This window comes from Anticarsia gemmatalis, chromosome 13 (genome assembly GCF_050436995.1).
Source record: "Anticarsia gemmatalis isolate Benzon Research Colony breed Stoneville strain chromosome 13, ilAntGemm2 primary, whole genome shotgun sequence".
In the NCBI taxonomy this organism is placed as follows: domain Eukaryota; kingdom Metazoa; phylum Arthropoda; class Insecta; order Lepidoptera; family Erebidae; genus Anticarsia; species Anticarsia gemmatalis.
The window spans coordinates 7571103-7585150 of record NC_134757.1 but is presented as its reverse complement, the minus strand read 5'-3'; the positions used below and the strand labels follow the sequence as shown (position 1 = coordinate 7585150).

At 33.4% G+C, this 14048-nt stretch overlaps 2 protein-coding genes across 2 annotated transcripts; one reads left to right on the top strand and one right to left on the bottom strand.

Annotated features, from left to right (window-relative positions):
- Nucleotides 1-77: 77 nt before the first annotated feature.
- Cog8 (conserved oligomeric Golgi complex subunit 8) lies at nucleotides 78-3282 on the top strand. Its single transcript, XM_076121584.1, has 7 exons — nucleotides 78-253; nucleotides 826-1132; nucleotides 1219-1384; nucleotides 1704-1799; nucleotides 1984-2161; nucleotides 2244-2407; nucleotides 2495-3282. The coding sequence occupies exons 1-7, from the start codon at nucleotides 199-201 to the stop codon at nucleotides 3185-3187; spliced, it is 1659 nt and encodes a 552-aa protein (XP_075977699.1). The 5' UTR covers nucleotides 78-198; the 3' UTR covers nucleotides 3188-3282.
- On the bottom strand, nucleotides 3259-13774 carry rad50 (DNA repair protein rad50). Its single transcript, XM_076121583.1, has 22 exons — nucleotides 13332-13774; nucleotides 12942-13122; nucleotides 12652-12837; nucleotides 12278-12491; nucleotides 12101-12192; nucleotides 11435-11644; nucleotides 10890-11059; nucleotides 10057-10205; nucleotides 9360-9474; nucleotides 9019-9255; nucleotides 8479-8637; nucleotides 8066-8179; nucleotides 7304-7501; nucleotides 7077-7223; nucleotides 6720-6935; nucleotides 6357-6517; nucleotides 6010-6244; nucleotides 5433-5639; nucleotides 5050-5246; nucleotides 4205-4309; nucleotides 3741-3857; nucleotides 3259-3639 (listed from the first exon to the last, which is right to left on the bottom strand). The coding sequence occupies exons 1-22, from the start codon at nucleotides 13587-13589 to the stop codon at nucleotides 3393-3395; spliced, it is 3915 nt and encodes a 1304-aa protein (XP_075977698.1). The 5' UTR covers nucleotides 13590-13774; the 3' UTR covers nucleotides 3259-3392.
- Nucleotides 13775-14048: the final 274 nt, after the last annotated feature.

Here is a 14048-nt window from a genome sequence, read left to right as displayed (position 1 = left end):
TACCTATTCTTACAGTTTTAAGTTGGACCATAGACATTAATAGACAATTTAAAGAGGAATATGTCATTTGACGTGGGTTTACCTGAGTTTGACATTGACAACTTGTAATTGAACCAAAATATAGCTTGAGTACTTGAGTACATAAAATAATAACATTATTTCTGTTAGTTTTGGGTGTAATGTTTTAAATTGACGATAATGGCGCAAGAATTAAAAGAACTTTGCCATTTACTATTCCCTGATGGCAATGAAGGTATACTGTCTGCTACTTATGTACTTATTATGAACCTGATAATTTGTATTATATTTCATGATACTTTTAAATACAACAAGTAGACTACCAACCACATTAAAAATATTCAAATACTCATAACAACTTGTTCATAAACCATGTATTAGCACAAATATAAAGATAATAATGTCCTCCTTTTTTTATATTGTCCAAGTGTGTGCACAATACACAGGTACACTCTCTATTCCCTGCTCATATAACCCGGTGGGACAGATAACCGGCACGACGAGTGAGAGGTCAGGCGAAGGACCGACGGTTTTACGTGCTCTCCGAGGCAAGGAGGTGGGTAAAGTTTAGTATATGGACCATATACTAAACTTTTACCACGGAGGTCCATGACCTCAACTTCCTGACTCCGGGCAGTCTCTGAGGAATTCTTAACAGAAAATCTCAGAAAATACTTTTTGGCCCAACCCAGGATTCGAACCCGGGGCCCTCTTGTGCGGCAGTCGCTTACACTACCCACTGCAGTCATTAATAAATATATAAGTCCAATATAAAGATACAGGTATGTTAATATATTGAATTTACAGAAAATGCAGAGTACTTCAATGAGATTACTGACTACATTAAGAAGTTGGGGTCACAAAACTGGGAACATATTCGCAAAGAACCAGAGAGACTGACAGAGGAAATGAAACAGCTTACAGAACAAACCCAAGAATTGGCTTTTACTAACTATAAAACATTTGTGGAGACAGCTGAAATTTCTCATACTATTATTAATGACCTGGCCAAATCTAAAGACTCATTATCATCATTTCTTGATAATACTCCTAATTTTCTACAAGAATGTGAAAAATTTTCTCAAATTGCTGGTAACATTGTCAAAGAGAAAAGGTGAGGGAAATGAGCACTCTTCCTAACATACTTACAAAACACAATATACAATAGAAAGTAACTACAGTATCAGTTTTCTTTTTCAGTCGTTATAGCACAATAAGAAACCAAAGTGACAAATTGCTTGAGCTTTTGGAGTTACCATCTCTAATGAGAGAGGCACTCAATGCAGAGGACTATGAAAGTGCTTTGGATATTTTCACCTTTGTCCGTAATTTATCTAAACGATATTCTGAAATACCTGTAGTGCAGGTAATTAATTTATTTTTCACTATGTTTTGTTTAGTTTATGTAATATATACATTGCATAACCTATTTTCTCGCAATGTTATGAAAATGAACTGATATATCTGCCTTTTTTAGTATTTGGGTGATACTGGAAAGTATTTTATTTATTTACATGACGTTTTGGCCTTGACTACCTTTAATTTTCAAGAGCTTGGAGTGCCATTGCATTATATTATTATGTCTAAAAGTCTTCAGTTAAAAATAATTAATCCTGAGAAGTTCTGAATGTGCTCAATAAGCAAATACACTAACCACAACTTTTACAATTATTTTTCCATTTTAGAACACAACATCTGAAATAATGACCCTGTGGTTTGAAACCCTTTACCACCTCTTTAACCAATTGCGTTATGATTTGCCACTACCTCAGTGTTTGCAAGTAAGTTTGTTTACTCTATTTAGTATGGGAATAATCCTTTTCGCTGTTTACATTGGAACATATAAAATTTAAAAATTGCATTTTTTTAATATTTAATAAATAACAATTTGAAATTTTGATGTTTTTTAAAATAGATAGACCTATTCTAAAATATTAGCATTACACTATTTTATGTTGTTTTTAGATATTGGGTTATCTCCGTAGAGCCAATACAGTGTACAGATCTACTGATGATGATGAAAGTAGTTTGTACACCGGCAACATCAAAACAAGTTCTTCTGGTGATGGACTACACCTGCATTTTTTGAAAGCAAGAAATGCCTGGTTTGAAAAGGCCTTGGAAGATGCAAAGAATACTGAAAGTATGGTATCAAAACTATATTATTTATTTGGAATACCAATAGCCACTTAAGTTTATAAAATCTAATACTTATTTTATTGCAGCATCACAAAGATTACCTAGAAGAATAGTTGAGCTACACAGGATTCATCTCTTTAATGTGCTAACTCAACATAAGTCTATATTTTTATCAGACTCTCAAGAATCTAAGATAAAAGATGATGAATTAAATGGCACTAGTGCTTTATCATGCTGGTTAAAATTGAAGGTAAATGAAAATTCTTATAGCAAAACCAACTCAAAATGGTTTATTTGTATTATGTTTACATGTTTTATAAAACCAAAACTGTTACAGGTTGAAATGTTTGCTCATATCCTAAATCAAGACTTACCAAAAGAGGATGAAGCAAGTTTTGAGTCTCTTCTAAACCAGTGCATGTATCTGTGTTTATCTTTCGGGAGAGTTGGGGCAGATATGAGATGCGTATTGACGCCCTTATTTAGAAATAACATTTTAACACAATTTCATTATGGTCTGGAGAAAGCTGATAGCCAATTTGAACATCAGATGCGTTCATATAAAGTGCCTAGTATTAAAAATGTTCCTCGTCCAATTAATGAGAGTATTACAACAGGTCCTCCAGAGAACCTATTGGATTATTATCCATTAGCTGAGTATTGCAATGGAATGCTAACAGTCTTGAACTCTATGAGAGTTACTGCTCCATTGAATATTGTAAAAGAAGTATATAATGCTTTCAGAGAATCTTTTAATAAGGCTGTTCAAGTGCTGTTGACATTTTACTATAGAGAGCAACAGAGTTTCACAGATATTGAAAAAAAGAATTTTGTGTCATTATGTGTGTGCTTCACTGAAGACCTAGTGCCCTATATTGCAAAATGTCTTTCTCAATCATTTCCTTCTACACAGATTGCCGAATTATTGGGTGTCACTCTAACTGTTCTACAAGAGAGCAATATTTTGTACATAGATCAAAATACAGTGTGTGAGCCATTGAATTGTGTGACAGGTATCACTGTAAACTAAGAGCACTATTATATTATTATAATGTATGGAAAACCATGGAAGTTTATGTTATTTAAAATAAACGCAATGAATACAAAAGAGAAACTTTTATTCTATAAAAAGTAAGTGATGATTATTGCATCTTATATGATATTTAAGGCACAGCCTTCTTAAAATCTATACATATAGTAAAACATAGTATTAAACATGTTGGAATGTTTATTTTTCATGTAAACCTGTTACGTTTAATTCTCGATTTACCATCTTCATTTCTAGACACCTCATAGAAGTGTGTGACCTTATCAATTTGACCTAAAGACTCTATGAACTCTCTGTCATGTGTGATAATGACAAACATGAAGTTCTTTTGCAACATTCGCTCCTGCACAATCTCTCCAAGAGCCATACATAAACTTTTAATGTTTTCTTGATCCAAATTTGTAGTAGGTTCATCTAATGCTAATACTCCAAATCTAAAAGAACAAAACATGATGATGATTTTAGTAACTAGTTCTAAAAGTTTAAAACTATTTAATTCAACTAACAATATGGATGTTTATATATTCAAATTTACCTTGAGCTAAACGTTTCTGCAAGTGCTAGCCTTATTATAAGACAAGCGAGAACCTTTTGGCCTGCACTACATCTGCCGCGCATGTCGATCTCAATTCCGTTTTTACACTGGACAACCCTGCAGAAGTAATATATTATGATAGTTAATTCGGTACCAATTTACGAATTTTAAATTATTATTGTTCCATTACAAGTGTACTAGTTGATCCTCGTGGCTACTTTCGTATGTCATAAAGTGTACTATGTTCCCCTGATATTCAACTAGCTCCATGTTAAATTACATTAAAACGGGAGGGTAGAAAACAGGGTCACAGGTTTAGTTATGAAAGAGTTATATAGGCATTAGACATTAGCATTTACAACATTAGTATGAAATCTAATAGCTTTAGACAGAGATAGGTGGTTGATAATAATAATAAATTATAATGTTTTAGATTTAAATTATAAAAAGCTAGTTAAGATTACCTGTATTCATATTTGCACCGTTCTGAGTCTGCATTCATAGACCCTTCTGCTTTGATGGCAATATAATCAATATCATTGCCACTGTATATTTTGCTCCAAAGTTCTCTGGAATAGTTAAGGAAAAATATAAAGATTGACCCGAATCGTATCTTAGGAAAGTTGTAGAACTGAGACATAATATAATAGTTAGTATATAATATAATAATATATGCCTATAGTATATATAATAGGCGCCTTTACATACACGCTATTTCGCACGTGAAACCACAAAGGAAAGAGTGCGCGCCGCGCTCATCTGTGAAGCCCGCGGAGAAAACGTGAGCGAAGAGCGCGCCGTCTGTGTGTGTAAAGGCACCTACTATGTGATTATCACAGATGCTTCTCACATTCAAAGTATGACGGCCTCTGTCGCGGTGTTAAGGCGGAAATACATTATTTAAACTCGACGCGAAGCAACGTGTGAACACCTGATAAGCATTGTGCACATTACCAACATGTGTCGCCACGACATAGTAGTAATTTCTAAATATGTGAGCTGGCAGCAGTGGAAGTGTACAATTAAGTTCCATGGATTTAATAAATAACGACTCAGAGAAGACTTTCGTGTCGGATGTTTATAGTGTGATTATGGTCTATAGAAAAAAATACATTTGATTCGATTTCGATTCGTCGCGTTATAATGTTTCTGCCTTTAAGATCGTCTCGCCATTACCTGCCAGGAGGCCGTTGATTTGATTCCCACATTAAGCAAATATTTGTGTGATCCACATTATCCGCGATAAGATTTTAGTGCGGAGATGATTTTTGGAGTCTTTTCAATAATAGAAAAATACAATAAAAATTACCTTATGATAAGATTAATGCTCTCCATTTTTTTCTTATGGTATTCCATGAGGCAGTTTTGAAGCACCATCGAGTACTCTTTCACATCTTTATCTAACATTTTTGTCACGTGCAACTCGTAAAACCGTTCCCGATATTGCTTATCCGTATCTTTGCTAAGGGCTGTTTTCAAATCTGCTTTTTGTTTTTTTAACGTAACCTGTTGGTAAATCAATAAATTAACAGTTCAGCGATAAGTAAGTTTAAAGTCAGATAAATATAAATTAATACTCGTATTTCAACAAACCCACTTAGCAGATTTCTTGAACCCATCTAGTGGGTTGCTGGCACCGAAAGTGTTAATGTAAAAAAAACAAATAATGTAATGTAACAAAGTATATTTCACCTGAAGTGTGCGCAATACACCATCAGTTTCGGACTTCTCGCCAGTCAACTTTTTGTAACTCTGATATAACGAATCCTTTTCAGTTAGAATATCTCTATTAACTGTGCTAAGTTTCTCATTGATTTCCACATCCTCTTTTTCGGCATCAGTGATGTCCTTTTGTATGTTTCTCAATTTTAAATTATCGTCTAATTCTCTCTTGTAAATCTGTAAGTAACACTCTCTTTAGATACCTTATTAGGAATAATTTTGGCACCACATTTCATACAAAATATTAGAAATTGTTATCAATACATACAATATGTCCATCTTCACATAATAAACAGAAATAAGTTAGCATCTAAATTTAATAAATATATAACTGGTATGGATAGTTCCCACTATCTATTGTTAAGTCTTAAGTCATGGCAACATTATTTACTTAATTAGATATTTGATCACATTAAAAAAAAATATACAACAGCTGATCATTGTGAACGTTTGCCGTTGCCTAGGACGAGGCAAAAATTATAAAATTTATAATGGAGTGGAATATAAAATAGAGAGTATAAATGTGCTCTACTAGCAGCATTCTGACCTCCTCTTTTGTGATTTCGTCTTTTAAACTTTCAATTCGTTTAGTTATGGCTTGTCTGTCGATTTGAATTTGTTTTAGTTTTTCTTCCAGCTTCTTTATCGCCTCCTCTTTTTTGGACTTTTCCAACGGAATGTTTCTTTCCAAGTGCTGTCTTATATCAGTGTCAATTGACTTGACTTTGTCGAAGGCAATTGTAACTTTTATTATTTCAGCATTTTTAAGTTCCTCGTTACCCCTGTAGAAAATTTAATCAATGCTAAAGATATGATACACATTGACCTATTCTTTCTTAATTAAACACACATAAGTGCAAAATTTAATATGTTGCGGCAACGTTTTATTCTTACCTGTTCTTCTTAACAACATTAGCTTTCGCCTGTTCCTTCTCTGCTAGCTGTTCTTCCAAAGGTGTTAGAGCAGTTCTTAATTCCACCAGTTCTAATTCAAACTTCTCTCTATCAGACTCCAATTGTTTCTTTGTCTCTTGAAGGTTATAAATTTCTTGCACCTGTAATGCAGTACCAATACTGTTTATATTTATATTGTGATAGAATTAAAATATGTATATAGTATAGTCAGGAATAAGGTATTGTTACATAAATTCTCATAGTGTTTACGACTTTTAACATTTTAGCCATAATAGTTTAAGAACTTTAACATTAATTAATATTACCATAGACAATATAGACATATAAGCTTTTACCACTTACCTTTTTCTGCAAATTCAGACATTCTTCTTTTAGTTTGTTCTTCTTAGTTGCAAGTTCCTGAATCTTTTTATTATGTGCATTCAATGTTTTTTGAGAATCCTTGATTTTCGTCTTGAGATCGTTAATCTTTTGTTTCAAATCCTTCTGCTTGGCAATTGCATCATCCAATGTCATATCTGACTCAGTTTCTGTACATTGGGCTTTTATTGATTCAAACTGAAAATGGATAAGAAACAAATTCCTCACTACATAAAGAAAGCGTCAAATAAAGTATTAGTATAGTTTTTGTCTTAAGTGAAAAGAGTCAACATAATTACTACATTAAAGGTTTTTATTATTATGTATAGTGCGTCTTACTTCTTTAGTACATGTTTTGATTTCTTGAACATAACGATCTAGTAATGGCATATCTCCTTGAACTTGTTTGACTATCTGAAGCTTTTGTTCTGGTTCTATCAAAGACTTTGTTAATTCTTCCACTGATTCTGTCAGCGAATTTATTTGCTGAAATAGAGATAAAACAATTATCGGGTGTATGGGTTTATTTCCAATTAATCATTAAACTGAGCTACTCAATGTTATACCGTTTCAACAGCATTAAGTTGTTTAGTTAATTCAGGCTTTTCTTTCTCCTTGAATAAGTTTATTTTCTCATTCAAAGACTTCATACTGAGTAGATCATCCTTCTTTGCTGATTCTTTAGACAATTCTGCCGATACTCTTTCTAGTTGTGTTGGCACAGTCATTACTTTAGTGTTGAGTTGCGTTATGAGATCCGTAACCTGAAATAGCAAAGTTGTTTATTTGTAAAGAAAAATTACTTCTGTAGTGGTTACTCGCTTAGTAGTCACACTTTGCGTCAGCATTCGTGAATTTAATTATAAGATACTAGCTGACTCGCGCAACTTCGCTTGCGACGCATAAGAGAGAATGGGTCATATTTCTCCCCGTTTTTGTAACATTTTTTATTGGTACTCTGCTCCTGTTGGTCGTAGCGTGATGTTATATAGCCTTCCTCAATAAATAGGCTACCTAACAGTAAAAGAATATTTCAATTCGCACCAGTAGTTCTCGAGATTAGCGCGTTCGAACAAACAAAACAAAACTCTTAGCTTTATAATATTAGTATAGATTTAATGATATTATTTAAATCTCTTCTCATCTCTTTAAAGGCACAGGGAACAGTTAGAGAGCTTTTCGGAAAATTTAATTTATTCAAATGGTTTATTTGTCTGGTATTTTATACAAAGAGGTAAGTAATGCATACAAATTCAATTTCTTGAACTTTTTAGTTACTTACATACCAGTCTTGTTGGTAAGAACAATATTGCTGGAAATTAACTTACCTCAGAGTCATTGTCGAACCCACGGTTACATAGAGGACAGCAGTTATTATCTTTTAACTGAGATTCGTACTTCTTAATAAGAAACATTGAAGATTGTAGCACATTGTGGTCATCCTGTAATATTTAAAAAGGGGTGTTATCAAAAGTTAAACTCCTATGTGAGTCTGTGGCAATGCACCTGGACGATTGTGGTGAACAAATATTCGATTGCGGATTCTTTTCCTTCAAAGTTATATTCTTAGGTTGGGGCCTGATCCATAGATTTTTTTAAAAGATATATAATATGAGGGGCTGTTACAGCAATGTCTTTATAATACAGTCGTCCACATTCGTTGGACTCGCTTAAATAAAAGTTCGTAAGTTTTTTTTGTAACACGTTAAGCTATTTAATAATTATTGATATTTAATCTAACCTGTAGCTTTTCCACGTTGGCGCACACTTTGATCAATGTGTTTTCGTAAGATTGCGTGCCACACACTTTGTAGAGCTTTTCCTCCGCCTTTTCATGTTCCAAGCTTCGTTCTTTTAGATTATTGCGCACATACTTTCGTTCCTCCTCAAGTTTAGTTATCTGTTGAATGTCATGATAAATATTAAATAACAGTTTTGTACTTTTTAGACGATACAAACAAAAGTATGCAGTACAATTTACTCAATACTTTAGACCATCATGTAGTTTTTATCTTATATCATTATGATAAAAACTGCATGAAAATCCGTTTAAAGTTTTTGTGTCTATGGCGAATAGACAGAGAAACGAAATGAGGGTCTTAGTACTATAATTCAGATATGTCATAGTAGTAGAAATAACAAAAAATCTCGTCAACTTTTTAAAAATAATTCTATTAAAATAACCTTTTTTGATGGCAGTTTGATATTGCTTGAAGGCTTGAGAGAAAAAGTGTTCCTGGTATAAAGTGTAAATGGTAAATGTACATTATTATTTACTTACCTCAGTGTTCTTCTCGCTCAAACTCTGTTTGATGGTGCTAACTTCATTGTTTAGGGTTACTTCCACCCTTTTCAAAGATGAAACAAAGTCTTTTTCAGGCATACTGCCCAACAGCTGTGTTAAATCAGACCTGTGCTTGTTTTTCAGAGTCGAAAACTGTTTCTCTTTCTGTTTAAGAATTTCTTCCTTCCCTTGCAGCTCTTTCAGCTTGGCACTTTGCTTTTGCAATACTGAAATCTAATAAATGGGGTCAAGTTTTTTTAATGAGCCAATGTCTGTCTGCTGACATATTAACAGGCTACTGAAAATTCTCTCAAATTATTATAGCTAAATCAAACCACCTTTTTATCAATTTCATCCAGCTCTTGATCAAAGGTATCCATTTGTTTTTCGTCTTCATTTATTTTTTGCTGACATTCTTCAGTGTTTAGCTCTTTATCTACTTCATTGTATTGTCTGCAATATAATGTATTTATTAACTATACAAATTATTTGTTATCTACATAAAAATTGTTGAGTGTCATTTTCATAAAATTGATTCTTAAAACCAGTATTATCAAAGCCCAGTGAAATTACTAAATGTACTCCTGGCCAATATACGGCCATGTTGGTCAGTTTAATTTAAGTTTAGATAATAAAAAATACCGGCTTGGGACTTTCTTTACAGTGTACAAGTATATGCATTATTATGCATAATACACAGATACACTCTATTCTCTTGCTCTCATAGCACGGTGGAAAGGATAACTGACTCGACCAGTGGGAGATCAGGCGCAGAACTGACGGATTTACGTGCTCTGGGAGCGACAGATGACTACAAACCTCAACTTCCTAACTTCAGGCAATCCACTAAGCATTTCTAGACAAAAAAAACTGGTGAAATCATTTTTAGCCCAACCTAGGATTTAAACCCAAAATACGAGTAAGTCAAAAGAGTAGTATTTATGTCTAAGTTAGTTTTATAGTGAATCTGGTCTTATTATACTTATATAAAATTAATATTTGTTTGGTAATAAAGAACAAGATTGCATTACTTACTCTTCAGCAGTCTGAAATCGTTTCTCTGCTGCCTCCAGTCGTACTTTGGAATCATTGGCAGATGAAATATCTCTATCCAACTTCACAACTTCCCTTTTATTCTTAGCAATGTCTGACGACTTACTATTTATTTGTTGTTTATGGCTAGCCTAAAACCAAGAAAAGTTATGTGACCACTCTACTTATAGAAATAACAAAAAATCATGTTTATTAAAAAATATTTCAAATACATTTGAATATGATGTCAGGCCTGGAAGGTCTCGGCATTTCAAGGCATCCTTAAAGCTGCAACACACATGATTCGAGTACATGTCGCGCAGAGCTGTCAAATACTCGAATCAAGCGCTCGAATGTTTGTCATTAGGCAGAAGAAACCTGCCTGACAAGGAGCGACTTTTCCTTCGGCGTGCTCAAGACGTCGTGCCTATAGATGTATCTGGACAACACTGAGGTGTTGTAAAGTATTCATTGCCCAAGACAGCTTAGACATGTTACATGATAAGCTGATAACTTAACTCTCTTGGTGTTCAAAACTGCTTAAGAGGGTGAAATATCGAGCATTAATGCCTACTTTTTTTTCCCATTTCTGTCCCACTGCTGGCCAAGGGTCTCCTCCCAAACGAGGAAGGGGTTAGGCCTTGACTCCACCATCGTGATGTTTTCCTAACAATTAGAGGAAGTGATTATTATGTCTAATACACACATATCTTCGAAGTTATTGGTGTGTTGCTTCGGGTTCGAACCGTCCACCGTGGGAGGTGCCATCTTATACCATTTGGCTATTGGCTAAGTTGATTATGGAAGATTGAATAAAAGTGAACAATAAAACATACAAGAGCATCTCTGCATTCATCAAGCAAAGCTTGTTTCTCCTTTTCCTCTTGATCCCCAGCAGATTTGAGTTCAGCCAGTTCTTGTTTCAGAGCTTGGATTTTGTCTACAATTGCACCCATTGCTGTTTCTGCCTCTTCATTAGATGCAATTGCTGGCAAGTCTTCAATACCTATAAAAATTTAAAATTGTAATATAAAATTTATTTTGATTTTTTTATGTTATTTATCTGGTTAGATACAATTTAAAATAAAGTGATTGTTTCTGAGGAGCAAACAATAGCTTATCCACCTGCTGATCATGAAAACTCAGGTTCGATTTTGGGGTCTGACAAAGTTCTATTGATCTTTTCTCAATTTTATCGGAACATTTCTCAGCACTAGGCAATAGTTTGGTATTGCATACGGTATTATAACACAGGACTATGTTAGTGGCTAAATGTGAGTCTATTTTGACACCTCTGTCTACACCAGTATCTTAGGTGTTTTATTATTATGTTTTTTTTTTTTTTGATATTATTATGTTTATAGTGAACAGATAAACTTACCAGCTACTTTGGCAACATTTCCGATCATTTCATTTCTCTCAACAATTTTCTTTTCATTTTGACTGTCTAACAAAGACAGTTTCTCGAGCTTTATCTTATTGGAACCAATCTCATCTGCTACTCTCTGCTCTTCATCATTGAACTTCGAGATTTTTGTATATGACTCCTTTAATTCCTTATGTTTGGCTTTCATAGTAGTGTCATAATTTGCTAAAATTTAATCAAATATAATAAATAAATAATTTTAACCTCCAAGTCTCCTCCCATAATGAGAGAGTGATTAGCCCTTGAGTCCACCACACTGGCCAATTGCAGTTTAGGGACCTTGCATACCTTCAAGAACTGTTCTAAAAAAACTCTCAGGCATGCAAGGTAGTATCACAATGTTTTCCTTCACCTTTCACACAAGTGAAAATGATTTCTAGATAACTTCAAAAATTCATTGGTGTGTTGCCTCAGGATCAAACCTGCAACTACTTACGTGGGAGGTACTAACTCATATTAATGCTATTACAAATTGTATAACATTGTCTCAGAAAAAATGTATAGTTTTAGTTATTTTTTTTTTAGTATTTTTTTTGAAAATTTTTAGTTATTACCAAATGCTCAAATCAAATACTTGAATTTCCATATTTATAACATAATAATAGTGAAAAGCAAACTCACTAATCTTTTCCTGTAACTGTGGCAAAGTACCCTCAAACATATTCTTTATGTCATTTTTTAAGCTTTCTTCTTGCTTACGGCATTGTTCTAATCTGCAATTACAAATATGCATAGTAACTATAATATAAAAACATTATTTACTAAAACATAAATGTATTTTTTACATAAATTACATACTTCACTTTTAGCTCTGCTAATTTTTTGTCACAAGTTGTAACAGCATTTTCCACAGATTTGATGCTTGATATCTTTTCTTCAATGGGTTTTATGTCTTTGAGAATTTCACACAATTTCAATTCAGTTTCTGATATGGTTGTTTCTGTGTTAATAACATCTAACTTTTTATTGTCAAGTTCTTTTTTTTGTTCTTCTAATGCAGCAACTCGCACAGCTGTGAAAAAATATGAATAATATCAAATCAAAGCTCTCTTTTCTAATGCTCCTGACATATGAGTAGACTCCATTTTCATTGATAAGTATTGGTGTTTAAAATTGGGACAATTTTTTTTTCTCATTGATAGCAAAAACAATTTATACAGGTTCTAACTTACTAAGTAGTTTGATATCTGTTGCATAGGTCTTCCTTATTTTCTTCAGTTTGTCAAAACAGTTACTATACTTATCAGAATCAAATATTTCATCAAATCGTTCTTTCACTTTTTTGCCTTCGTCTAGAGGCCAACCAGACTCCTCTTGATGACAAAATATTACTGTGTTTAAAATGGCTTTAGACACACCTGAAAATAATCAAATAGCTAGTAAATATTAAATAATCATATTACAAATTATAATAAAATGTAATAACTTGTTGCATAGAGATGTAGAGTAATATTCAACTAACCCAGCTCGTCATGTAGAACAGCATCCAAATCAGCACATCTTTTAGAAATGTCTTTTGTTTTGCCACTTTCATTGGTTATTGATAGTAGAGAATCAAGTGTACGAAAAGTTGCTTTCTTTTTCTGTAATATTACTTTCATTGATCTTGACACTTCCATATTTTGATTCTTTGCATTAATTAGCTGAAATACGTAGTATTTATTGAATAGTTATTATTAATTCAAAGTAATTAAGATAATATGTACATTTTTGTTTAGGTATATTCTAAACAAAAATGTACATTTTATCTTAAGTTACCACTTTTATAAACTTACTCAAAGATTTTTACGTCTTAACTGGCGAAATTTAAAAAGTAGGCTTAATAGTAAGTAAATTATAACATAAAACAAACCTTGAGTTTAATTTGTGCAAGAACTTCCGTAGTCCTGTTGACTTTGGGGTCGTGCACAAAACAGTCATTGTGTCCAATACCGGGCGGCATCTGTGATGTAATCGCGTACCGAAGAGCCTCGATAATCGTAGTTTTACCACAACCATTTTGCCCCAAGATGAGAGTCAGAGGACTTTCAAATGATATAGCTTGTTCATCTGAGTCGTCAGGACCGAAACTTCGTATACCTCGAATCGCCAATGATTTAACTACCGCCATAGTAAATCTAGTGAACTAGAGATATTACGACAAAAGAGGCAAAATCACCATCAAACTTGTTTCACTTTGATTGTAAATTGATGAAAATTATAGAAATGACAGACCGCGTTCACCACCGGGGAAGCCGCCAAGCCGAGCCGGTTCAATTTCGGTTCGAATTGTGATTGACGTTGACAAGTTTGACAATAGATAGACAGAACTATTTGACATCAGACAAGACAAAACCAATCCATAGGCAAATTGGTGTGTTTATAAAATCCATTTTACGGAGTTAATTCTTAAGAAGATTTGGTTGTATTTACTAATAATTTTATTTTAATGTATTGATATCCACTTTAGGAAATTACTTGGTGTGAAATGAATGATACGGTTATGACTGATTCTCTGGCGCGGTGAATCTAATTGTTGAAAATGGTGTTCCAGACCCGATTCCCCGGCGAGCAAAGTGTTTAGTCTTTT